Raw genomic sequence first — 27,892 nt, forward strand, 5'->3', positions numbered from 1 at the left:
ATGCTCTGAGACCAGGTTGCAACACGACACACAGCATTTTAAGGAAAATAATATTGGTCGGTCATTTACATTTGGCAAGATTATTGTGTGGAATAGAGAGAGAGATCACTGTAAATTGCCAGAACCTGGCTGGTACAGACAAAGGAACTATTCAGCAGTGAGTATTTGTAGTACATGTTTCGGGGTTGGCTTGTTCCAGTAGCTCCGCCCTAACTGTTGAAGCCGTTCATTGGCCTACATGCATTTATATCAGTTGGATCCGTTTGCTGTTAAAACAGGTTTGTCGTGCTTCAATTTATAATGGGTCAATAATAAACTAAAACTGGGAGAAAGTTGAAGGTGGTGATGAACCCCTGGATATTATCCATTCATCCACTAGTAGCCTACATTATGTAAAACATCATGTGAGAGTATAGAATTATAGAGTATAGAATTATATTGTTGATGTTCAAATATTGGAGAGTTGAGACCAAATCATGGACGCTGGACAGAGTGGATTTCAGTTGTAACAAAAGACAGTTTTAATGAGTCAAAGATATCTTGTCCCGCAGTTTTACGTGCACGGATCTAGTTCATATAACTCGGCAAGGAGTCAGGTGAAAAAGAGGCCTTATATAGAATTATATACAACACGTGTATAACCTGATGTAGGTTTAAAAAGCAACATCAATTCACCTATATCCTACTTAAACCACAATTCCTCCTAGCAGAATTTAAAAAATGCACACTGTTTGCAATGTTAAGTGACTTTTAAAAAGGATTATCATATTACAGCCACAATATGGACCAGATGGCATTGGAAAACTGCCTCTTGGACCAATACAAATGGAATGTGGGCTAGATTTTCTGTAGAAAACCACACCAGCAACATTTCTCAGATAGACAGCTCTGATGCAAAAATGTGATTATTTTCTTTTTTTTTGTGTCTTAAGATTTGTATTTATTACAGTTTGACCATAAAAGATAAACACACAGGTTGAGACATTTGTAGTACTGTATGGGTTGTCTTTTATTGGCATAGATACTCCTTATACACTCTGCATTCCTTTTAGAATAAAAAGTTATTAACCAAACTAGTTATGGAACTTTTACACAAACATTTAACAAGGACTAAACCACATAGCTCTAAGGTTACTATAAAAATTCTGCCAATTATAGTCTTGCACATTCCAATTGTGGTTTAAAGCTTGCTGGACACAAGACCTCGACAATGTGTCTGCAGGCCTATGTTTGGGTGTTAAAGGCACTGATTTAACCACAAATAATTCTCAGGATGAGTGGGATTTTGACAAATAAAACATAAAACAAATATGATACTCACCGCCACACACTAATAGCTCACACTCTCTCAAAAAACACTCCCTCATCACACACACATTATCTGACAGATGCGTTCCCTCTGAGTTAGAGATGCATCTAAGTTATGTTAGCTGACAGCAAGGCTAATCCTTATAACTGATCTTTGATAAGCACAGGTATAGTGTTGTTGCTGGGTCCAGAGTAATGCTTTACCTGGAGGGGTTTGTACATCATTTCATCATCATAGTCATCATCAGGCTTTGGTTTCAGTTCTCTCCCTGCTGTACTCAGTTCAGCTCTGTGCTTGGTGCTTTCATTCTATATTCTACTTGGGGTTTCACATCTAGATGACTATTGCTTCGATGTTTTTGAAACAAGCACCAGAGAGCGCTGATTGAATACAGCACGGGAGCCATTGTGACCACATTAAGGAATACCTAGGATAGGATAAGTATTCCTTCTCACCCCCCCCTTTAAGATTTAGATGCACTATTGTAAAGTGACTGTTCCACTGGATGTCATAAGGTGAATGCACCAATTTGTAAGTCGCTCTGGATAAGAGCGTCTGCTAAATGACTTAAATGTAAATGTAAATGATCTCCAACTCAAGCATATAACAAATTGTACATAGGAGCAAGTGTATTTGTCAAAAAGCAGGGCATACTAACTAAACGGGATGATTCACTAAGGCCTGAAACTATGCTGCTTGTCACAGAGGGGGAAGTGCATTGGTCAAGTAGTATCATGGTATCATGGCAGTTCTGTAAGCAAATAAGCTTAAAGTCAAGTGTATGACATCCCACTACCTTCCCCTACAATAGGACACTGTCATCGTCTTGCTCTACACTTCTAACACATCTTGAAGTACTTTCAAGATGATTTTGTTTCTTTGATGAAGAAACAACAGCTCACTCCTAACATCTCTCATCCTTCTCATTCCAAACAATTACTGCTTGCTATTTTACTAACAAGAGCCATACTGTATCTATATTGTATACATAGGAAGAAGAAGAAACATGGAACAGTAAAAAATGGCCCCATTCCTAGTGCAGGGTGCAGTAATTCAATCACAAATAAAGACAGTACTTAACACAAGGAACTCCTAAAATAATACTCTAGACTGCCCTTGCATCTAACAAACATCAACAAAAAGACAGTAAAAAAAAGCTATAATATTTAATTAACATATGAGTAAATTCAGCAATAGCACAGGGCCTCAAGGTACATCAAGTATAGAGGAAGAGTGACTCTCTCGCACTCTCTCTCAAGCCCTTCTTCTTTGGGCCTCTTAGGCCTCCTTTGTGCTGACCTTCATCTTCTCCACTGTTTCCTGTGTTTAAAAGAGGGGGGTAGAGGGAGAGAGAGATGGTGTGAGAGGAGAATATTATACATTGTCATGAGAAGAGCAATATACTGTATGCCATGTAGCTCTGAGTAGATAGTAACAGATTCAATACCCAAAATTTCTCTACCCAGTGTTGTAGATATTTGGTAGTAGAGTAGTGGCCTGAGGGCACACACTTAATGTGCTGTGAAATCTATTGTTAAATGTACTGTAATGTTTTTTAAATTATGTAACTGCCTTAATGTTGCTGGACCCCAGGAAAAGTAGTTGCTGCCTTGGCAGCCGATAATGGGTCGCATGATCTGTACAAGGTTAGTCATCAATAAAGAACAACTCTGCCACTGTTTCTTTCTCAGGACAACTAAACATGCTGTATTGGCATGACAAAGCATATCTCCCACTCCTGATGGTCTAGGTCAGGGTTTCAACCCTAATCTAGTGCACCTGATTCTAATAATTAACTGGTTGATAAGCTATATTAGATGCGTTACAACTGGAAATGGAGCAAAAACCTACTGGAGGGTAGCTCTCCAAGAACAGGTTTGGAGAGCCCTGGTCTAGGTACACTATTTGCATAGTCATGACTGTTCAAACCACCCTTAATGTTGTGAGATATGCAGAATAGTTACTCATGGGCTGTAGTACACATCTTTCAAGGGGTGAAACAGGTGTGATAAACTCATTTGTTCTAAACTTTCAATAATATTGCAGCTAGTTGATAACTCTGTCTAGACAAATTCCAGAGCTACCCATCTGTCTGGGGAGATTGGAGAGCGGCCTGGTCTGTCCGTTGAACTTTGACCAACTGTTTCCTTTGGTGACAGGCTGACCTGGTGCTTGTTAAGCTCGGTCACACGGAGACTCCATTCCTCCTCGGTCATCTCCTGCCCCGCTTCCCCGGTCTCCTTGACAACCGCTGTCTTGTCTGAGAAAGAGATGCAAAGGATGAAAGAATTACAGGAACAATTGAAGAGAGAGAAGAACAGGTGTTGAGTCCTTATCTGTTGTGCTATATGTGGTTCAGATGACTTGTAGATGAGTCAGTGTGTCTATACAGGTGTGCTGGTGTGTCTTTCCTCACCAGTGCAGGTCATGGCAGTGCAGACCCAGTTGCCACAGGCACACACACAGCGGTTACACTCCACCTGTGTCTCGGCCCCATCTTCATAGGTCTCATCCTCCAGGGCACACTCTGCAGGGGGGCACATAGAATTCAGATTAAAAATAGATAGAGTACAGCAGATATGGTGCCTCTAATACACCAAACATCTAACAAAGAGATATACAATTCTGTGTTTTTAAATTAAATCAATTTATTCTGTCTAAATAGGACCATGGCAATGCAGTTGAGTAGTGATGAGTTTATACATAGTCCACAGCAGAAAGAGAGCAACAGAGCCCTGATGCCATCTGTTAAAACACTGTACTGGGCCATTTGAAATAGCATACTGTCACGGTCGTGGTATGGAGGAGACCAAGGCGCAGTGTGGTAAGCATACATCCAGAAAGAACACTGAACAAACTATCAAAACGAACCGTGAAGCTAATATGCGTAGTGCAGACAGGCAACTAAACATAGACCAAGAACCCACAAAATACCCAAGGAATATGGCTACCTAAATATGGTCCCCAATCAGAGACAATGATAAACAGCTGCCTCTGTATGAGAAGCAATCTAGGCAACCAGAGACATAAACACCTAGACTTACAAAAAACCCTAGACATACAAAAAACCCTAGACAATACAAAAACTAACAAACCACCCTCGTCATACCCTGACCTAACCAAAAATAAAGAAAACAAAGATAACTAAGATCAGGGCATGACACATACAGTGGATTTGGAAAGTATTCAGACCCCTTAACTTTATCCACATTATGTTACGTTACAGCCTTATTCTAAAATGGATCAAATAGTTTTCCCCCCTCATCAATCTACTCACAATACCCCATAATGACAAAGCAAAAACAGTTTAGAAATTTTTGCAAATGTATTAAAGATAAAAACGGAAATATCAGATTTACATAAGTATTCAGACACCTTTTACTCAGTGTTGAAGCACATTTGGCAGCGATTACAGCCTCGAGTCTTCTTGGGTATGATGCTACAAGCTTGGCACAGCTGTATTTGGGGATTTTCTTCCATTCTTCTCTGCAGATCCTCTCAAGCGGTCAGGTTGGATAGAGAGAGTCGCTGCACAGCTATTTTCAGGTCTCTCCAGAGAGATTCAATCTGGTTCAAGTCCGGGCTCTGGCTAGGCCACTCAAGAACATTCAGAGACTTGTCCCGAAGCCACTCCTGCGTTGTCTTGTGTGCTCAGGGTCGTTGTCCTGTTGGAAGGTGAACCTTCGCCCCAGTCTGAGGTCCTGAGCGCTCTGGAGCAGGTTTCATCAAGGATCTCTGTACTTTGCTCCGTTTTTCTTTCCCTCGATCCTGACTAGTCTCCCAGTCCCTGCCGCTGAAAAACATCCCCAAGGTATGATGCTGCCACCACCATGCTTCACCGTAGGGATGGTGCCAGGTTTCCTCCAGACATAACACCTGGCATTCAGGCCAAAGAGTTCAATCTTGGTTTCATCAGACCAGAGAATATTGTTTCTCATGGTCTGAGAGTCTTTAGGCGCCTTTTTCCAAGCGGACTGTTGTGTGCCTTTTACTGAAGTATGGCATGCGTCTGGCCACTGTACCATAAAGGCCTGATTGGTGGAGAGCTGCAGAGATGGTTGTCCTTCTGGAAGGTTCTCCCATCTCCACAGAGGAACTCTGGAGCTCTGTCAGAGTGACCATCAAGTTCTTGGTCACCTCCCTGACCAAGGCCCTTCTGAATGCTCATTCCCCTGAATGCTCATTTTGGCCAGGCGGCCAGCTCTAGGAAGAGTCTTGGTGGTTCCAAACTTCTTCCATTTAAGAATGATGGAGGCCACTGTGTTGTTGGGGACCTTCAATGCTGCAGAAATGTTTTGGTACCCTTCCCCAGATCTGTGCCTTGACCGCCGCCTGTCCCGGAGCTCTACGGACAATTCCTTAAACCTCATGGCTTAGTTTTTGCACTGTCAACTGTGGAACCTTACATAGACAGGTGTGTGCCTTTCCAAATCATGTCCAATCCATTTAATTTACCACAGGTGGAGTCCAATCAAGTTCTAGAAACATCTCAAGGATGATCAATGGAAACAGGATGCACCTGAGCTCAATTTCAAGTCTTATAGCAAAGGCTCTGAATACTTACATAAATAAGGTATTCCTGTTATATAATTTTTATCAATTTGCCAAAATGTCATTAAGGGATATTGTGTGTAGATTGATGAGATTTCTTTAAATCAAATTTTTAAGGCTGTTATGTAACAACATGTGGAATAAGTCAAGGGGTCTGAATACTTTCTAAATGCACTGTACATGTTAAATTAAATATACGTCTTTCAAACTTTCTTAGGTCCATCCTACACACAAAATAATTTACAATTTATACGTAGAAACAAGGAAATATATACAGTAATTGTAAGCCAAAATTAATGTTTCCTTCATAGACATCCAAATTAATTTCAAACCGAGCTATTCTTTCTCGTTCTCAATAGACCGACAAAGTGTCAGGGAGGCCCAACACCACCAAATATGTTCATGGGTTCATTGGATGAATAATAAAAACATTTATATTACTTTGGGTGAACAGTGTGCAGGTCGCTATTATGGGTTATGCTAGCTTCCTTATTATGCTAGCTTCCTTTCTAGTAGCTATAGCTAGCTAGCTAAAATATTTATGAAAATTATGAAAGATAATATTTGATTGTCCCTGCGGGACAGGGTGTTATAACAGGTTGCACAGCCTCTGCTCAACTCAGTACAGTACAACAGACTGAGGAAAAATTATCTTGTCTGTAAATAAATCATATGTAGCTGTTTTTGCTTCAATGAATTTCAAGTATGTTAGGGTGAGTTACAGTAGATATGCTTGTGGTTGTGGTGAATAAGTTTGCTATTTTGATTAACATAATGTAAATCCCATGCACTTTAAATGCATACTGCAATTTACTGCATGTATTGGAGAGGTTGATATAGAGGTATTTGTGTAATGAACTGAGAAAAAAATGTGTGATGTCAGCAGTAGTGTGCAATGTTGTCATCATAGAGTAATGGGGTCAAAGGTCATGTGTCTGTGAGCTCACTCTTCTCGGGTGGGTTGAAGCCGGGCTTCAGGCAGTTGAGGAACTCATCGAAGCTAAGCTTCCAGTCAGCGTTCTCATCTGACAGCTCGATCAGGGCGTCAACACACAGGCTTCTGGGAACAGGACAAAGAAACACACACACAAGTTCACATCCACTGCCTGTACTCATAGTTATGTATAGCTGTTGAGATGGTTATTGGGCATAGCTTCTGACTGATAAAAAAGTTAGTGGTTGATTTTGCATAGAGAATCTTCCTACACTGTAAACAAATCTGTTGTTTCAACTTATTATTATTAAGTAACTGGTTCCACAACTTTTTTTTTTGTTTACTCAAATGTTCAGTCCAAGTGTTACCTGAACCATCTCAAAAAGTTGCCTCAAATTTAGCTCCAACTTAAGAAAAAAGCAATCTACTTAAGATGTGTCACACCCTGTGACTAGGGTGGCCATTCTATGTTCTTTTTTCTATGTTTTTGTATTTCTTTGTTTTTGTATTTCTTTGTTTTTGTATTTCTTTGTTTTTGGCCGGGGATGGTTCTCAATCAGGGACAGCTGTCTATCGTTGTCTCTGATTGGGAACCATACTTAGGTAGCTCTTGCCCACATGGGTTTTGTGGGTAGTTATTTCCTGTTTTGTGTGTCTGCACCTGACAGGACTGTTTAGTTTGTGCCACTTTGATCTTTTTTACATTTACATTACATTTAAGTCATTTAGCAGACGCTCTTATCCAGAGCGACTTACAAATTGGTGCATTCACCTTATGACATCCAGTGGAACAGCCACTTTACAATAGTGCATCTAAATCTTTTAGGGGGGGTGGGGTGAGAAGGATTACTTATCCTATCCTAGGTATTCCTTAAAGAGGTGGGGTTTCAGGTGTCTCCGGAAGGTGGTGATTGACTCCGCTGTCCTGGCGTCGTGAGGGAGTTTGTTCCACCATTGGGGGGCCAGAGCAGAGCAGTGTTCAGTTTTATTAAAAATCATGAACACATACCACGCTGCACCTCGGTCCTCTTCTTCAAACAGCCGTTACAAAATGATGTGTTTGCTCAGAAATGGTCTCATAATTTATGTTCATTCAACTATAAATGATTATTTGGGCATCTTAACTAAAAACTAACTACAAAAGGCTGTTTTATTTATCATAGTGATTCAGGACTAACATTAAAACAGAATTAAAACAGAATAATATGCGCCAACAACAGACAACCACACAGAAAAAACTACAATTGCTGAAATAAGTAAATCAAATCAATGATGAGAGAATAATCAGATTAACTTGTAAATGACCCAGACGTGGAGACATAGTAGGAAGATCAGAATGCCATGAACCAAGAGGTTGTGAATTCAAATCCCAGGTGAAGACATGTTGAATAATAATGACTGTATCAATGCACAATGTAATCACGAATGTCAAATATATAAGTTAAAAGCATTGTTTGTGTGTGTAACCTGTTGCACAAACTTTTTTAGTTATAAAAATAATAATTTATAGTTGAATGAACATATGAGACAACTTGAAAAAACATCATTTTAAATTGACTGGATTTTGCCTACGTTTTCTCAAGTTGGAGCTAAGTTTTTGGCCAATAATTCTTTTTTCTTCCAGGTAGCATTTGGACCAAAAAAGTTGAGTAAACTAAAAGGATGTGACACCAGTGACACCAGTTACATAACAATAAATAGTTGAAACAAATACATTTGTTTTTACAGTGCATCCATCCTTCATTTGCAAGGCCAAGAGTTTTCCCTAGTCAAGTCACATGGCCAGGAATTGCTCAGGGGCCTACTCATGTGTGGGCAATATAAGCGGCTTATTTAATCAGTTTATTTTCTCCAAACCTGAAGAAGCATTGCAGCACTGCTCCAGTGAGCAGCGCAGTGGAAACCCAGGCTCTGATAATGCACAGAACAGATGTCTGTGAGGGTAATAGCCACAGGAGGCCCCCGGTGCAGTTTAGACTGGGTCACACAGGGTTTAAGGCTCAGAGAGAGGGAAAGTAGGGCTTAATATAGCACCAGCTCCTCAGAAGCCCTCTACTGTACAGCTGAGGATAAGATATAGATACTGTAGATGTTTTCATAAACTCTACACCAGAAATAGATAAGCTTTTTAAAGATGAAATAGCACACAAGCACACACTCACTCACACACGCACACTGACCTGAGCAGCCTGTTGCTCTCCTGGTCTGCGTATGACTGCATGTCCACGTTGGAGTCATTATGTTGGATGAACTTGAGGAGCTCTGAGGAGTCCAGCGTGGAGTCACCATTGTCGTAGTTCTGTGTACGCACGCACGCACGCACGCACGCACGCACGCACGCACGCACGCACACACACACACACACACACACACACACACACACATGCAGAGTTAGTAGGAGGAGAGAAGAGTTTCTCTATCAATCACTCTCTAACAATATCTCCCTTTAACTGATAAAACACCTGCTTCTAGTCTGCTAATCCAGAGAGAGGGGGGACAAATGGAAATGGAACTCTATAACAGCTATAGAGTTCTATTCTATAAAGATTGACAGACAGAGATGGTGAATAGGGAGAGGAAGTGAGACAGTCTCCAGAAAGAGAGGGGGGAGGGGTGCGATGGCCCTGCCAGATAAGGGGATTGAGGGGTTTGGATGCAGGGACATGTTGCCTTGGAAATAGATATGGTCTTTAATCCCTTTCCCCACGGGGGTCCCCCAGGTTGAACCTCTATATTGGGGTGGAGGGAAACTTAAAGTATCCATTATATCTTTAGTGCGTAGATGTGGTGGTATGTGGGACTATACTAAAGCCTCCATTTTACGTGTGGCTGTGCGTTTTGTGGCCAACCTTACGTTGCTACCTGACAACTTTACGGTTTTTACTTTTTAATTACTGTTTATATTTTTAGTTTTTCCCTCACTCAACTTTTTTTCATTCAACTTTTTCACTCCGGACGCTTTATCTGGACGTGGTTCGTCAGGACCTCCAACTTCTAATTGCAGTCGCTGTACTCATAATATACAGGAGAACGATCGCCTTATGGCAGGGTAGCTGTGCTGCAAGCCCAGCTTCAGACGCAATCGTTAGGCAAGGGTAATTTCAGTGTAGGAAAGGATGAAACAGCGTCTGTGCCACCAGTAAGTACAGATAGTAACGTTAGTATAAATCCCCTGGCACAGTCCCCGCAGCCGGACAACTTTCTCATGGCTTCTGGAGGGAAATGCTGTAGGAACGCTCAATCGGTGTCGCTCATTCAGCAGACAAACTTTCAACCTGTTTTCCCCATTAAGCAGCGAGTCGGAGTCGGAGTCTGAGGCCGAGCCTTCTCTTGTCTCTACTCCTCCCGGTCTGAGAAGCCGAAGCTTCCCACCATTAGCTCTGACAAATTGAAAACCCTAGTCATTGGCGACTCCATTACCTGCAGTATTAGACTTAAAACTAATCATCCAGCGATCATACACTGTTTACCAGGGGGCAGGGCTACCGACATTAAGGCAAATCTGAAGATGGTGCTGGCTAAAGCTAAAACTGGCAAGTGTAGAGAGTATAGAGATATTGTTATCCACGTCGGCACCAACGATGTTAGGATGAAACAGTCAGAGGTCACCAAGCGCAACATAGCTTCAGCGTGTAAATCAGCTAGAAAGATGTGTCGGCATCGAATAATTGTCTCTGGCCCCCTCCCAGTTAGGGGGAGTGATGAGCTCTGCAGCAGAGTCTCACAACTCAATCGCTGGTTGAAAACTGTTTTCTACCCCTCCCAAAAGATTTGTAGATAATTGGCCCTCTTTCTGGGACCAAGCCTGGCCTGCTGAGGAGTGACGGACTCCATCCTAGCTGGAGGGGTGCTCTCATCTTATCTACCAACATAGACAGGGCTCTAACTCCTCGCGCTCCACAATGAAATAGAGTGCAGGCCAGGCAGCAGGCTGTTAGCCAGCCTGCCAGCTTAGTGGAGTCTGCCACTAGCACAGTCAGTGTGGTCAGCTCAGCTATCCCCATTGAGACTGTGTCTGTGCCTCGACCTAGGTTGGGCAAAACTAAACATGGCGGTGTTCACCTAAGCAATCCCACTAGGATAAAGACCTCCTCCATTCCTGCCATTATTGAAAGAGATCGTGATACCTCACATCTCAAAATAGGACTACTTAAAGTTAGATCCCTCACTTCAAAGGCAGTTATAGTCAATGAACTAATCACTCATCATAATCTTGATGTGATTGGCCTGACTGAAACATGGCTTAAGCCTGATTAATTTACTGTGTTAAATGAGGCCTCACCTCCTGGTTACACTAGTGACCATATCCCCCGTGCATCCCGCAAAGGCGGAGGTGTTGCTGACATTTACGATAGCACATTTCAATTTACAAAAGAAATATGACGTTTTCGTCTTTTGAGCTTCTAGTCATGAAATCTATGCAGCCTACTCAATCACTTTTTATAGCTACTGTTTACAGGCCTCCTGGGCCATATACAGCGTTCCTCATTGAGTTCCCTGAATTCCTATCGGACCTTGTAGTCATTGCAGATAATATTATAATTTTTGGTGACTTTACTATTCACATGGAAAAGTCCACAGACCCACTCCAAAAGGGTTTCGGAGCCATCATCGACTAAGTGGGTTTTGTCCAAGATGTCCCAAGGAGCATCAAAAGTCGTGCTATAAATTCACAGACAACACAACGATTCCTTGATGCCCTTCCAGACTCCCTCTGCTTACCCAAGGACGTCAGTGGACAAAAATCAGTTAACCACCTAACTGAGGAACTCAATTGAACCTTGCGCAATACCCTAGATGCAGTTGCACCCCTAAAAACTAAAAACATTTCTCATAAGAAACTAGCTCCCTGGTATACAGAAAATACCCGAGCTCTGAAGCAAGGTTCCAGAAAATTGGAATGGAAATGGCGCCACACCAAACTGGAAGTCTTCCGACTAGCTTGGAAAGACAGTACCGTGCAGTATCGAAGAGCCCTCACTGCTGCTCGATCATCCTATTTTTCCAATTTAATTGAGGAAAATAAGAACAATCCAAAATTTATTTTTGAGACTGTCGCAAAGCTAACTCAAAAGCAGCATTCCCCAAGTGAGGATGGCTTTCCCTTCAGCAGTAATCAATTCATGAACTTCAAGGATCAAGAGAGACACTCAAGTGTTTTAGTACCATATCTCTTGACACAATGATGAAAATAATCATGGCCTCTACACCTTCAAGCTGCATACTGGACCCTATTCCAACTAAACTACTGAAAGAGCTGCTTCCTGTGCTTGGCCCTCCTATGTTGAACATAATAAATGGCTCTCTATCCACTGGATGTGTACCAAACTCACTAAAAGTGGCAGAAAAATATATAAAGCCAAACCTTGACCCAGAAAATATAAAAAACTCTCGGCCTATATTGAATCTTCCATTCCTCTCAAATTTTTAGAAAAGGCTGTTGCGCAGCAACTCACTGCCTTCCTGAAGACAAACAATATATACAAAATGCTTCAGTCAGGCACTTCAGGCACTTGTGAAAGTGGTAAATTACTTTTTAAAACCTGTTCAGGATACCACGGTTTACTGCCCCTTCTGGAGGATTTGGGTACCCATATAAAACATGATACATTTTTGTCAAAAGTTGCTAATATATGCAAATAAAAAATATTATCGAATAGAAAACACTCTAAAGCTTTTAAAACCGTTTAAATTATGTCTCTATGTAAAGCAGAACTCTCAAAATCTGCATTCTCCCAAACTATCTCTTCTCATCTGAAAAGTTGGGTCACCTTTGACCTCATCGCAAACACCCTTCCCAAACAGTTACAGCGCCAGGAACAGTCTCCACGTGTTCAGCGTGATCTCAGCTTTCAAGGGGGCTTCTCATTGTGAGAATCGCCCGCTCGCGAGAGTTTGAGCACGTGGTAAGCTCTCAGTCACTCAAAAAAACCTGTCACTTTTCTGTGCGCAATGGTCAAGTCCTCTCTCTTTTCCAAGATCGATTGAACGGTGCCTGTGTTTCTGTTTGTTCTCAAAATTGCTGTACACCTTTATAACATGTTAAAGCTTGATTATGAAGTTAGTTTGACAAGTTTACTCGACATATTATATATACTTTCGAAGTTTTGGTGCGCAACCACTTCAATTTTGACTACATTTTTACCAAAATCAGGCTATTTTGAGAACCGAAAGACGCAGACTTGAAAACTGAACGCTAATTTGGTGAGTATAATCCCTTACAGGTCGTTTGATGGAAGAATAACAAAGGTAAGGGAATATTTAATGTATTAATTTTGGGTTTCTGTCGACTCCAAGATAGAGGAGTCATTATGCTACTGTGGGAGCGCCGACTCCATATTATAGTCTAGTGAACGCAAAATGTAACGTTAAAATTAAATGTAACAATGCAATTGCATTTAGAAGAAGTGTATCTTGCTATACATATGTAAAACATGCATATTTAGTCAAAGTTTATGATGTGTATTCCTTGTTAGCTGACGTTATCTGCCGGGGCTATCGTCATTTCTCAGGACATTTGGGTAGCATTTTTTGAACGATGCATCATTGTAAACAGAGATTTATGGATATATATAGCATATTATTGAAAAAAATGAATGTACTGTGTAACATGTTATATTACTGTCATCTGATGAAGATTTCAAAAGGTTAGTGAAATGATTTTTCTTTTAATCCTGCGTTTGTTGATTGCATATTTTTTCCTACTTGGCTATGCTAATGAGCTATGTCTGCGGTGGTGGTTTGACATAAATATGTGCTATGTTTTCGCCGTAAAACATTTTAGAAATCTGACTTGCTGGCTAGATAAACAACTTGTTTATCTGTCATTTGAGCTATTTTACTTGTTAATGTGTGGAGGTTAAATATTTTTAGGAATATTTTTGCGCATTGTGCGTTATGGTAATGAGCTTGAGCTGTAGTCACGCTACCAGCAGAGGAATAAAACTCCCTAAAAGGCTAATGGCATCAGACTGAGACTCTGAATCTGTCCTCGTGCTCCTAGACCTTAGTGCTGCATTTGATACCATCGATCACCACATTCTTTTGGAGATATTGGAAACCCAAATTGGTCTACACGGACAAGTTCTGGCCTGGTTTAGATCTTATCTGTCGGAAAGATATCAGTTTGTCTCTATGAATGGTTTGTCCTCTGACAAATCAACTGTAAATTTCGGTGTTCCTCAAGATTCGTTTTAGGACCACTATTGTTTTCCCTATATATTTTACCTCTTGGGGATGTCATTCAAAAACATAATGTTAACTTTCACTGCTATGCGGATGACACACAGCTGTACATTTCAATTAAACATGGTGAAGCCCCAAAATTGCCCTCGCTAGAAGTCTGTGTTTCAGACATAAGGCAGTGGATGGCTGCAAACTTTCTACTTTTAAACTCGGACAACACCTAGATACTTGTTCTAGGTCCCAAGAAACAAAGAGATCTTCTGTTGAATCTGACAATTAATCTTAATGTTTGTACAGTCGACTCAAATAAAACTGTGAAGGACCTTGGCGTTACTCTGGACCCTGATCTCTCTTTTGACAAACATATCAAGACTGTTTCAAGGACAGCTTTTTTCGATCTACGTAACATTGTAAAAATCAGAAACTTTCTGTCCAAAAATTATGCAGAAAAATGAATCCATGCTTTTGTTACTTCTAGGTTAGACTACTGCAATGCTCTACTTTCCGGCTACCTGGATAAAGCACTAAATAAACTTCAGTTAGTGATAAATACGGCTGCTAGAATCCTGACTAGAACCAAAACAATTGATCATACTACTCCAGTGCTAGCCTCCCTACACTGGCTTCCTGTTAAGGCAAGGGCTGATTTCAAGGTTTTACTGCTAACCTACAAAGCATTACATGGGCTTGCTCCTACCTATCTCTCTGATTTGGTCCTGCCATACATACCTACTCATACGCTACGGCCATAAGGCGCAGGCCTCCTAATTGTCCCTAGAATTTCTAAGCAAACAGCTGGAGGCAGGGCTTTCTCCTATAGAGCTCCATTTTTATGGAATGGTCTGCCTACCCATGTGAGAGATGCAGACTCGGTCTCAACCTTTAAGTCTTTACTGAAGACTCATCTCTTCAGTGGGTCATATGACTGAGTGTAGTCTGGCCCAGGAGCTTGAAGGTGAACGGAAAGGCTCTGGCGCAACGAACCGCCCTTGCTGTCTCTGCATGGCTGGTTCCCCTCTCTCCACTGGGATTCTCTGCCTCTAACCCTATTACAGGGGCTGAGTCACTGGCTTACTGGTCTTCTTCCATGCCGTCCCTGGGAGGGGTGTGTCACTTGAGTGGGTTGAGTCACTGATGTGAACTTCCTGTCCGGGTTGGCACCCCACCTTAGGTTGTGCCGTGGTGGAGATCTTTGTGGGCTATACTCGGACTTGTCTCAGGATGGTAAGTTAGTGGTTGAAGATATCCCTCTAGTGGTGTGGGGGCTGTGCTTTGGCAAAGTGGGTGGGGTTATATCCTGCCTGTTTGGCCCTGTCCGGGGGTATCATCGGATGGGGCCACAGTGTCTCCTGACCCCTCCTGTCTCAGCCTCCAGAATTTATGCTTCAGTAGTTTGTGTCGGGGGGCTAGGGTCAGTTTGTTATATATGGAGTACTTCTCCTGTCTTATCCGGTGTCCTGTGTGAATTTAAGTATGCTCTCTCTAATTCTCTCTTTCTTTCTTTCTCTCTCTCGGAGGACCTGAGCCCTAGGACCATGCCTCAGGACTACCTGGCATGAGGACTCCTTGCTGTCCCCAGTCCACCTGACCGTGCTTCTGTTCCAGTTTCAACTGTTCTGCCTGCGGCTATGGAATCCTGACCTGTTCACCGGACGTGCTACCTGTCCCAGACGTGCTGTTTTCAACTCTCTAGAGACAGCAGGAGTGGTAGAGATACTCTTAACTTGTCATAGCCTGGTTCCTCTCTAGGTTTCTTCCTAGGTTTTGGCCTTCTAGGGAGTTTTTCCTAGCCACCGTGCTTCTAGGTAATGAAACTCTCAGACACAAGGCACATAGAGGAGATTGGAAGAGACACGAGAATAATGGTCTTTTGATTTTAAATGAATCTCTCTCATGTTTTCATGTGTGTGGAAGAAACTGTAACCAGTGGGGGAATAAATCACAGAGTTATATAGAGATCACAGCGTTGAATCTGTCCTATTATGGCGTCTGTGAGAGCACGGACAGCGCCATTGAGGCCATCTCCATATTCTTATTCTACTACTTCTGGTTGGTAAACAAACTGTAAGGGTGCATACTGCCACCTGGAGTGTGTTGTTTGAACAGGTATAAAGCCAAGGTTGGTGATTTACTGCCACGTAGAGTTATGGAATGTTTACTCATGAGTATAATTAATTGGCTAATTCCTCCTATGTGATCCTTCCTTAACCCATAGGAAGTCCCATCAAGTTGACTACTTAAAAAAAGTCTTCAATGGCGTTGTCCATGCTAAAACAGACTTCTGGGCCCTAAAGTCCTCCAAACAACTCTCAGTCCCTGTCGCTGTAAAATATCCCCACAGCATGATGCTGCCACCATAATGCTTCACCGTAGGGATGGTGCCAGGTTTCCTCCGGACGTGAAGCTTGGCATTCAGGCCAAAGGATTCAACCTTGGTTTCATCAGACCAGAGAATCTCGTTTCTCATAGTCTGGGAGTCCTTTAGGTGCCTTTTGGAAAAGTGGGCTGTCATGTGCCTTTTACTGTTGAGTGGCTTCCGTCTGGTTACTCTACCATAAAGGCCTGATTGGTGGAGTGCTGCAGAGATGGTTGTCCTTCTGGAGGGTTCTCCCATCTCCACAGAGGAACTCTGGAGCTCTGTCAGAGTGACCATCGAGTTCTTGGTTACCTCCCTGACTAAGGCCCTACTCCCCCGATTGCTCAGTTTGGCCGGGCGGCCAGCTCTAGGAAGAGTCTCGGTTGTTCCAAACTTCTTCCATTTAAGAATGATGGAGTCAACTGTGTTCTTGGGGACATTCAATGCAGCAGAAATGTTTTGGTACCCTTCCCCAGATCTGTGCCTCGACACAATTCTGTCTCGGCGCTCTATGGACAATTCCTTCGACCTCATGGCTTGGTTTTTGCTCTGACATGCACTGTCAAACTGTGGAACCTTATATAGACAGGCGTGCCTTTTCAAATCATGTTCAATCAATTTCATTTACCACAGGTGGACTCCAATCAAGTTGTAGAAACATCTCAAGGATGATCAATGGAAACAGGACTCAACTGAGCTCATATTCGAGTATCATAGCAAAGGGTCTGAATACTTATGTAAATTAGTTTTTTTTATTTTTACATTTATATATATATAATCAATTTCTGAATGTAACGTAACAAAATGTGGGAAAAGTCAAGGGGTACTTTCTGAATGCACTGTATGTGAGAGGTAAAAACTGCTTACATTTTATTTTTTACATGTGGTCCATAGTTTTGGACTTCATAGAACCAATATCACAACTGGAACACACACAAAGACACACACACAGACACACACACCTTGAAGTATTTGAGCAGGATGTCGGTAAAGTTGGAGCCCTTGACAAACCAGCCGTCTGGGACCACCTCAGTCTGCAGCCACTGGATCACACGATGCCTCAACTCATTACGGTCTGCTACGTAACACACCACTGGAGAGAGGAATGACAGAGAGAGGGACAGTGGGTGGGATTGAGTGAGACAGAGAGGGAGAGCGAGAGAGAGAATGTGACACAGTCAAAACCCACAATCAAGCAGGTACTCTAGCCTTTCTGACACTCTCTAGGATGATCAAGAGAATCCACATAATCCCTGTTCTGCCCAGAGCACACCAGTACCTCCCCGCTCAGTATGAGGTCAAATGTACTGTCCTAACCCCTAACACCTGGCACTCCCTTTCAGTTAAGTCTAGTGATAGGGAGTGGATAAGGTTAGAACACCATTAAAGAAGTGTGCTTGTTACTAGAGCACTGAGAGATCAGTAGAGCACTACGAGAGGTGTACTCTGTCTGATAAAGCCCCATTAGGACTAGAGGAGATAAGAGCAGAGAGATACAGAGCTCCGATTGGCCCAAAGCCCACAGATTCACTGTGTCACAATCACTCACCTGGGCTGGCAGCTGCTTGCTCTGCTTTCTTCTCTGCAGATGACAAAGAGAGAGAGAGCTATTGTAATTCATTGTGCTTTACAGTATCTAGCGTTTCTCCCCATCTAGTGTTTTTCGCCATGTCAGTGTCACATTGCCACAATAACAGTGCCCAAGGACACTGTGACATGATGGCCTCTTTGTGACACCCATACAACAACAGAGGAGTAACCGATTTATCATCAACCTGATCAATGTCCAGGCCAACAGACAGACACGAAGAGGTCATTGGGTGTACAGGTTCAAAGTTCAACACTAGGAGATAATCAGTCAGGTAAATTAAAGATGAGTATGGGACCATATGTGTCGCCTGTCAGTTCGCACATAGACTGACTGTCATGCCAACCAGAGTATATAGGCATCAGATAGAAATAGAGGTCAGTCATGTGCTATACACCAGACCTGGGATAACTATAGTTTTAAATATGCTTGTTGGAAAGTAACAAATAGCTACGTTGGAGGTGACTACAACTATTTGAATACAGATCTGAAAAGCAACTACTTAAAAAAAATACGTATATATGAATACAGATTTCAGAAAGCGACTACATTAAAAACATATTTGAATACAGATCTTAAGAAGTGACTTGCTGCCTTCAACTAATGGCAGGCCTGTATCTGGAACAGCATGTTGCAGATAGAATGTGATGAATAAAGCACACATTATGTCCTATACTATTCCAATCTATCTGACAGTAACATTTGATCTACACAATACACTTCTATCTGAACATTCTGTAAATGTCCATTCTCCTGAACAGGTCCCAGGTGTAGATAATAAAGTCAAACCAATCAACCAATGATATTGTGTACAGATAAGTATAAATACGTTGTGACAATATACTACACAGCAAATTCTCCAGTGTAATTTAAAAACAATTATTAACACTGACAGTGTTGAGTTTGTGGACCCATATAAACACTGGAATAGTGTTACATTAACACACTGCTTAGTGTAAAGCCTTATTTCATTATTTTAGAGAGTGCTTTTCTAGTCAATTGTAGAGTTACCACCCATGACTGTATTTGTTAAGGACAGAGGCTGTTGCATTCATCCATTTTTGGTCCTATGGACTTCACCAAGTGAGATCCGAAGCAAATATTTTATCATTATTTTTTTAAATTATTAACAAAATACCATAGATGCAGTATTTTATAAGGCCCATGAAATATTTGGCAGCCATCAAAAAAATATATTTTTTGGTTTCAAATAACTTGCATATATTCAAATAGCTTCAAATATTATTTGTTTTTCTGAGAGGTATTCAAAATAAATTCAAATAGTATTAGTTTCTCTGAGACCTGTATTTGAATTTGAAAGGAAATACACTGAACAAAAATATAAACACAGTATGCAAGAATTTCAAAGTTTTCCTTAGTTACTGTTCATATAAGGAAATCAGTCAATTAAAATGAATGAATTAGGCCCTAATCTATGGATTTCACATGATTGGGAATATCATGATGGGGCGGCAGGGTAGCCTAGTTGGACTAGTAACTGGAAGGTTGCAAGTTCAAACCCCATGGCTGACAAGGTACAAATCTGTCCTTCTGCCCCTGAACAGGTAGTTAACCCACTGTACCTAGGCCATCATTGAAAATAAGAATTTGACTGACTTGCCTAGTTAAATAAATAAATAAATAAAGGTAAAAAATACAGATATGAATCTGTTAGTAGCAGACACCTTTAAAAAAGTTAGGGGAATGGATCAGAAAACCAGTCGGTGTGACCACCATTTGCCTCATGCAGCCTGACATATCTCCTTTGCATAGAGTTGATCAGACTGTTGATTTTGGCCTGTGGAATGTTGTCCCACTCCTCTTTAATGGCTGTGCGAAGTTGCTGGATATTGGCGGGAACTGGAACATGCCGTTGTACACGTTGATCCAGAGCATCCCAAACATGCTCAATGGGTGACATGGCTGGTGAGTATCCAGGCCATGGAAGAACTGGGATATTTTCAGCCTCCAGGAATTGTGTACAGATCCTTGCGACATGGAGCCGTGCATTATCATGCTGAAACATGAAGTGATGGCGGCAGATGAATGGCACGACAATCGGCCTCAGGATCTCATCACGGTATCTCTGTGCATTCAAATTGTCTGTAGCTTATGCCTTCCCATATCATAACCCCACTGCCATCATGGGGCACTTTGTTCACAACTTTGATATAAGCAAGGTGATCATTTGCCCGCTGAAGTGGGTTACAATGCCGAACTGCAGTTAGGTCTAGACCATGGTGAGGACAACGAGCACACAGATGAGCTTCCCTGAGACAGTTTCTAGCAGTTTGTGCAGAAATTATTTGGTTGTCAGCTGTCTGGGTGTATGGTATCAGACGAGGTGAAGAAGCCGGATGTGGAGGTCCTGGGCTGGCGTGGTTACATGTGGTCTGCAGTTGTGAGGCTGGTTGGACGTATTGCCAAATTCTCTAAAACGACGTTGAGGCGGCTTATGGCAGAGAAATGAACATTCAATTATCTGGCAACAGCACTGGTGAACATTCCTGCAGTCAGTATGCCTATTGCACGCTCCCTAAAAACTTGAGACATCTGTGGCCTTGTATGACAAAACTTCACATTTTAGAGAGGCCTTTTATTGTCCTCAGCACAATGTGAACCTGTGTAATGATCATGCTGTTTAATCAACTTCTTCATATGCCACATCTGTCAGGTGGATGGATTATCTTGGCAAAGGTGAAATGCTCACTTACAGTGAACAGATTCGTTCACAACATTTGAGAAACAAGCTTTTTTTGTTTGTATGGAAAATTCCTGGGATCTTTTATTTCAGCTCATGAAACATGGGGCCAACACTTTACATGTTGATTTTATATTTCTGTTCAGTGTAGTCGCCAATAGTTTCCTTTACTTTATTCTCTATATTCGACTACCTTGAGTATTTGAAAAGTTGTTATTTTCAAATAAACAACAAAAGACAACTATTTTATGCCCAGGTCTGCTAGACACAAACAAAGTAAACAAGAAAGTGTGTGTGTGTGCGTGTGTGTGTGTGTGTGTGTGTGTGTGTGTGTGTGTGTGTGTGTGTGTGTGTGTGTGTGTGTGTGTGTGTGTGTGTGTGTGTGTGTGTGTGTGTGTGTGTGTGTGTGTGTTTTCCACACCCTGGCAGTGTCCATCATGAGCCACCTGGATCTTGAGGCCGGTGAGACAGGCATCTCGGTGGAGCTCACAGTGGTTGCGGTACGTCTTACTGTTACTGCCACACACTGACCGCTTGTGGGGCTTACAGCTCTGGAAAAGGAGAGGGAGAGATGTTATAGCTACATAAATATATCATCTTGACTCTCTTAAAGCAGCAATCAGCAATAGAAAGAATAACAAAGTACTTTCCCCGCCCTTGTTCCGTAAAAAGCTGAGTGTTGGGTCTGGAGATGTACTACTCTAAAAATTCATAGACAGAGCTATGGATGCAAGGACTGAGCATCCATGATATAAAAATTATCGTTTTAACCATGTTTGAGGCTATATAGTGTTTGTTTACATTTACTTTGGTTACAAACATTGGAGTAAAACAAACTTATATTTTGGGTTTCGATTAGGTATGGCGATTGAAAAAAGCTTATGAGGCATAAGTTGTATTCTTCAAGAATCAATGGGTACATTTCATTCATTTATAAGTCCCAAAAATTATAAAGCAACTGCCGATTAACCCTTTAACGGTCACACTAACCATGTTTCTATCCACAGTTTTTATGCAAGTAAAGTTATACCATATTAAAAAAATCATGACAGCTGTGATGAAAACAGGAAGTTAAGGAACAATTTTATCAATGCAGACAGATCATTTGTTTGTTCGACATGGTGGGATCTTTTTGTGTCTGTAAAATGTATTATGTGAGAAATGGCAATGGAAATGTCTTTATGTGTAAATATTTATATAATAACCATTATATCAAAGTAAACTTGGAATCCCAATCCCGACTCAGGAAACAATGCAGTTTAAATTAGGCTACAAAATAACGAAGTTATTGATGAACTTCACAGGGTGGTGAAAGTGCAAGGTGATGATCTTGATGCTCCTTTCCAATAAATGTTGAGGGTCTTAATCTGGTGACATGATGATCGATGCTTGACTGCAGTTTTGACAAATAAAACATTCTCACTCTTATCCATAATCTCATCATGTAGACTAGCCTACCTGCACTGTCTGCAATTGGCTGGAGCGCAGATGCCAAAACAAGAGTAGGCACATTTGCTATTTAACGCAACAGTTTTTGTGACAAAACTATCAGTAGAGTTGAACATTAGATGGCAATAGATTGAACACTAGATTTGTATTCCGTATATGAAAATGTAAGCAAAAAAGTGGGATTTTGTGTGCACTATCACTCAATGATTTTTATCTGCATCAAGTCCACTGATTGGGAAAAATGTGCATATTTTCTTTATGCAGATTTTTGAATATTTGCATGAAAAGCTGTCATTTGAAATACACTGGGCTGATCTAGACTCCAATGTATTTTCAAAATACTGTAATTTGCATTATCAAAATACCTATAACATTGTTTACATTGGTTCAAGTTTTGTGGCTCCACTTTCACCCTGCATTGATATCAGAAGTCTGTATAATGTGATTTACACAACATGCCTACCACTTTGAAGATGCAAAATATTTTTTATTGTGAAACAAACAATACACTTGAATAAACTTGGCACATCTAGCCACTTGGATTTTTGCCCATTCTTCAAGGCAAAACTGCCCCAGCTACTTCAAGTTGGATGGGTTCCGCTTCTTAAAGTAGACAGTGTACAGCAATCTGTCACAGTCATACTCTGGACCTAGTTTTGTCCCATGGAATACATTTTGTGGATCTTAGTATTTTTCCTCATAATCCTGGACTATCGGACCACCATTTTATTACGTTTGCAATCACAAAAAATAATCTGCTCAGACCCCAACCAAGGAGTATCAAAAGTTGTGAAATAAATTCAAAAATCAGTTCACCACCTAACTGAGGAACTCAATTTAACCTTGCGCAATACCCTAGATGCAGTTGCACCCCTAAAAACTACAAACATTTCTCATAAGAAACTAGCTCCCTGGTATACAGAAAATACCCGAGCACTGAAGCAAGGTTCCAGAAAATTGGAACGGAAATGGCGCCACACCAAACTGGAAGTCTTCCGACTAGCTTGGAAAGACAGTATCGAAGAGCCCTCATTGATGCTCGATCATGCTATTTTTACAACTTAATTGAGGAAAATAAGAACAATCCGAAATGTATTTTTGATACTGTCGCAAAGCTAACTAAACAGCAGCATTCCCCAAGAGAGGATGGCTTTCACTTCAGCAGTAATAAATTCATTAACTTCTTTGAGGAAAAGATCATGATCATTAGAAATCAAATTACGGACTCCTCTTTAAATCTGCGTTTTCCTCCAAAGCTCAGTTGTCCTGAGTCTGCACAACTCTGCCAGGACCTAGGATCAAGAGAGACACTCAAGTGTTTTAGTACTATATCTCTTGACACAATGATGAAAATAATCATGGCCTCTAAACCTTCAAGCTGCATACTGGACCCTATTCCAACTAAACTACTGAAAGAGCTGCTTCCTGTGCTTGGCCCTCCTATGTTGAACATAATACACGGCTCTCTATCCACCGGATGTGTACCAAACTCCCTAAAAGTGGCAGTAATAAAGCCTCTCTTGAAAAAGCCAAACCTTGACCCAGAAAATATAAAAACTATCGGCCTATATCGAATCTTCCATTCCCCTCAAAAATGTTAGAAAAAGCTGTTGCGCAGAAACTCACTGCCTTCCTGAAGACAAACAATGTATACGAAATGCTTCAGTCTGGTTTTAGACATTTCAATGAAATATGGTGAAGCCCCAAAATTGCTCTCTCTTTCAGACATAAGGAAGTGGATGGCTGCAAACTTTCTACTTTTAAACTCGGACAAAACAGAGATGCTTGTTCTCGGTCCCAAGAAACAAAGAGATCTTCTGTTGAATCTGACAATTAATCTTAATGTTTGTACAGTTGACTCAAATAAAACTGTGAAGGACCTTGGCGTTATTCTGGACATTGATCTCTCTTTTGATGAACATATCAAGACTGTTTCAAGGACAGCTTTTTTCCGTCCTCGTAACATTGCAAAAATCAGAAACTCTCTGTCCAAAAATTATGCAGAAAAATTAATCCATGCTTTTGTTACTTCTAGGTTAGACTACTGCAATGCTCTACTTTCCAGCTACCCGGATAAAGCACTAAATAAACTTCAGTTAGTGCTAAATACGGCTGCTAGAATCCTAACTAGGACCTCAAAATGTGATGATATTGCTCCAGTGCTAGCCTCCCTACACTGGCTTCCTGTTAAGGCAAGGGCTGATTTCAAGCTCCTACGTATCTTTCCGATTTGGTCCTGCCGTACATAACTACACGTACGCTACGGTCACAAGACGCAGGCCTCCTAATTGTCCCTAGAATTTCTAAGCAAACAGCTGGAGGCAGGGCTTTCTCCTATAGAGCTCCATTTTTTATGGAATGGTCTGCCTACCCATGTGTGAGACGCAGACTCGGTCTCAACCTTTAAGTCTTTCTTGAAGACTCATCTCTCCACTGGGTCATATGATTGAGTGTAGTAGTCTGGCCCAGGAGCGTGAAGGTGAACGGAAAGGCTCTGGAGCAACGAATCGCCCTTGCTGTCTCTGCATGGCTGGTTCCCCTCTCTCCACTGGGATTCTCTGCCTCTAACCCTATTACAGGGGCTGAGTCACCGGCTTACTGGTGCTCTTCCATGCCGTCCCTAACAGGGGTGTGTCACTTGAGTGGGTTGATCTTCCTGTCTGGGTTGGCGCCCCCCCTTAGGTTGTGCCGTGGCGGAGATCTTTGTGGGCTATACTTGGCCTTGTCTCAGGATGGTAAGTTGGTGGTTGAAGATATCCCTCTAGTGGTGTGGGGGCTGTGCTTTGGCAAAGTGAGTGGGGTTACTCCTGCCTGTTTGGCCCTGTCCGGGGGTTTTATCGGTTGGGGCCACAGTGTCTCCTGACCCCTCCTGTCTCAGCTTCCAGTATTTGTGCTGCAGTAGTTTGTGTCGGGGGGTTAGGGTCAGTCTGTTATATCTGGAGTACTTATCCTGTCTTATCCGGTGTCCTGTGTGAATTTAAGTATGCTCTCTCTAATTCTCTCTTTCTCTCTCTTGGAGGACCTGAGCCCTAGGACCATGCCTCAGGACTACCTGGCATGATGAATCCTTACTGTCCCCAGTCCACCTGGCCATGCTCCTGCTCCAGTTTCAACTGTTCTGCCTGCGGCTGTGGAATCCTGACCTGTTCACCGGACGTGCTACCTGTCCCCAGACCTGCTGTTTTCAACTCTCTAGAGACAGCAGGAGTGGTAGAGATACTCTTAATGATCGGCTATGAAAAGCCAACTGACATTTACTCCTGAGGTGCTGCCTTGCTGCACCTTCGACAACTACTGTGATTATTATTATTTGGCCATGCTGGTCATTTATGAACATTTGAACATCTTGGCCATGTTCTGTTATAATCTCCACCTGGCACAGCCAGAAGAGGACTGGCCACCCCTCATAGCCTAGTTCCTCTCTAGGTTTCTTCCTAGGTTTTGGCCTTTCTAGGGAGTTTTTCCTAGCCACGTGCTTCTACACCTGCATTGCTTGCTGTTTGGGGTTTTAGGCCCGGTTTCTGTACAGCACTTGGAGATATCAGCTGATGTAAGAAGGGCTATATAAATAAATTTGATTTGATTTTGATTTGATTTAAGTCATACCACAGATTCTAAATTGGATTTAGGTCCGGGCTTTGACTAGGCCATTACAATACATTTAACCTGTTAGGGATAGGGGGCAGCATTTTCACTTTGGATGAATTGCGTGCCCATAGTGAACTGCCTCCTACTCTGTCCCAGATGCTAATATATGCATATTATTATTACTATTGGATAGAAAACACTGAAGTTTCTAAAACTGTTTGAATTATGTCTGTGAGTATAACAGAACTCATAGGGCAGGCAAACTTCCAGACAGGAAGTGGAAATTCTAGGGCTGGTCAAATTTCAAGTCATTGACCTATCCATATCCCAAAAATATATAGATCTGTTCGCACTTCCTACGCCTTCCACTAGATGTCAACAATCAGTAGAACGTGGAATGAAGCCTCTAGTGTGATGTATGACCGGATGGGAGGGGATTGAGTCAGTGCTGTCAGAATGCCATTTCCTGGTTGCGCAAATTCCTGTTGATATCGCCTGCATTCCATGACTCTGTCGACAAAAACGAATGCTCCGGTTGGAACGTTATTGGATATATATGAAAATAACATCCCGAAGATTGATTCTCTACTTGGTTTGACCAGTTTATTTGACCTGGAATATAACTTTTTGAAGTTTACATCCGAGTTCGCCTGGACCAGTGCCAGCTTTTGGACATGTGAGCTAAACCTGCTAGCAAAAGCAGCTAATTGGACACTAGTAATGGACATTATGGAACAAAACAATGAATTATTGTGGAACTAGGACTCCTTGCACGGCATTCTGATGAAAGATCATCAAAGGTAAGGGAATATTTATGATGTAATATCGTATTTCTGTTGACTACAACATGGAGGAGAAATATTCTTACGTCTTAACGCCGTTTTATATTATTGCATGGTATGCTTTTTTCGTAACATTTAAAAGAAATTTGACACAGCGGTTGCATTAAGAACCAGTGTATCTTTAATTATATGTAAAACATGTATCTTTCGTCAAAGTTTATGATGAGTATTTCTGTTATCTGGTGTAGCTCTCTGTAATTACTCCGGATATTTTGGATGCATTTCTGAACATGGCATCAATGTAAACCGAGATTTGTGGATATAAATATGCATATATATGAGTGTCATCGGATGAAGATTATCAAAGGTTAGTGATTCATTTTATCCCTAATTCTGCTTTTGTGACGATCTACTACTGGCTGGGAAAAATGGCTGTGTGTTTTTTGGATTTGGTGGTGATCTAACATAAATATATGTTGTGTTTTCACTGTAAAATATTTTTAAAAATCGGACACGGTGGTTAGATTAACAAGATGCTTATCTTTCATTTGCTGTTTTGGACTTGTCAATGTGTGAGAGTTAAATATTTAAAACGTATATTTTTGAATATCCCGCGCTGCGCGGGGGTGGCGCTAGCAGAATTACATGCAGTATAGAGAGAGGGTTTCACAGTAGAACAAACAAACTCCTTCTACATCACAGAATTTGAGCAATATCCATGTTTTGGAGAATGTGTAAACAGTCGGTGGAGTAGCCAGCTACGACCCGGTCCATTTTGTTTCATTTTGTGACCTCATGAAAGACAATACAGCCACATAACCATAACTCTGTTTATGCAGGAGCCTCCATTATGAGGTTTGAGTCTAATTACTAATTATTGTATAAAATGAATGAGTAAAGATTAAACTATTTGTGAAATTATGTAAGGTGATGTTGAACCATTAATGTGACAGAATTGCATTCCCTTCTAAGTTTAACTTAGTCACTGGCCCGCCCCGTGAGCACAGACATGATCTGGCTAATGGGACAGCCCTTTTCTACTGTTCTGAATAAAAACCCCACCTGGAGAAATCCTCTTGAGACCATGCGTACCTCGACCATCGAGGGGGAGAAGGTTTGAGTAGAGACCACAAAACCTCAGTATAAGCTAAGGTTGTAATGGTTGTTGAATTCCTAACCAAACCACGTGGAGTATTGGCTACACGGCGGGAAATCGTTAAACTCTGAGACTATCGATACCGACAGAATAAGAGCAAATCTTCTATACTAATTACTAGTCTGCAGCTAGGAATTATGTCGACCTGGAATGCGAAGACCAACAACTGCGGAAACAACTATTCTATAAGAACATTTCTGAATGGGACTGACGTATCCATTCTAACCACGAGAGACTTCTTGGAAGCAGATGGAGAGACGAGCCGATGAACTTTCCAACAGAAAGCCATTCTG

At 41.6% G+C, this 27,892-nt stretch overlaps 1 protein-coding gene across 1 annotated transcript in view; it reads right to left on the minus strand.

The window, feature by feature from the left end:
• Positions 1 to 984: 984 nt before the first annotated feature.
• Positions 985 to 27,892, minus strand: part of LOC118386200 (follistatin-related protein 1) — a 67,215-nt gene continuing 40,307 nt past the window's right edge. The window contains exons 4-11 of the mRNA XM_035773731.2: positions 21,046 to 21,175; positions 17,885 to 17,917; positions 17,298 to 17,428; positions 8,975 to 9,093; positions 6,808 to 6,920; positions 3,726 to 3,836; positions 3,475 to 3,569; positions 985 to 2,629 (exon numbers count right to left, since the gene is read on the minus strand). Coding sequence (XP_035629624.1) covers positions 2,588 to 2,629; positions 3,475 to 3,569; positions 3,726 to 3,836; positions 6,808 to 6,920; positions 8,975 to 9,093; positions 17,298 to 17,428; positions 17,885 to 17,917; positions 21,046 to 21,175 — 774 coding nt within the window. The 3' untranslated portion in view covers positions 985 to 2,587. The remainder of the gene's footprint in view (positions 2,630 to 3,474; positions 3,570 to 3,725; positions 3,837 to 6,807; positions 6,921 to 8,974; positions 9,094 to 17,297; positions 17,429 to 17,884; positions 17,918 to 21,045; positions 21,176 to 27,892) is intronic.

This window comes from Oncorhynchus keta, chromosome 7 (genome assembly GCF_023373465.1).
Source record: "Oncorhynchus keta strain PuntledgeMale-10-30-2019 chromosome 7, Oket_V2, whole genome shotgun sequence".
Taxonomy (NCBI): domain Eukaryota; kingdom Metazoa; phylum Chordata; class Actinopteri; order Salmoniformes; family Salmonidae; genus Oncorhynchus; species Oncorhynchus keta.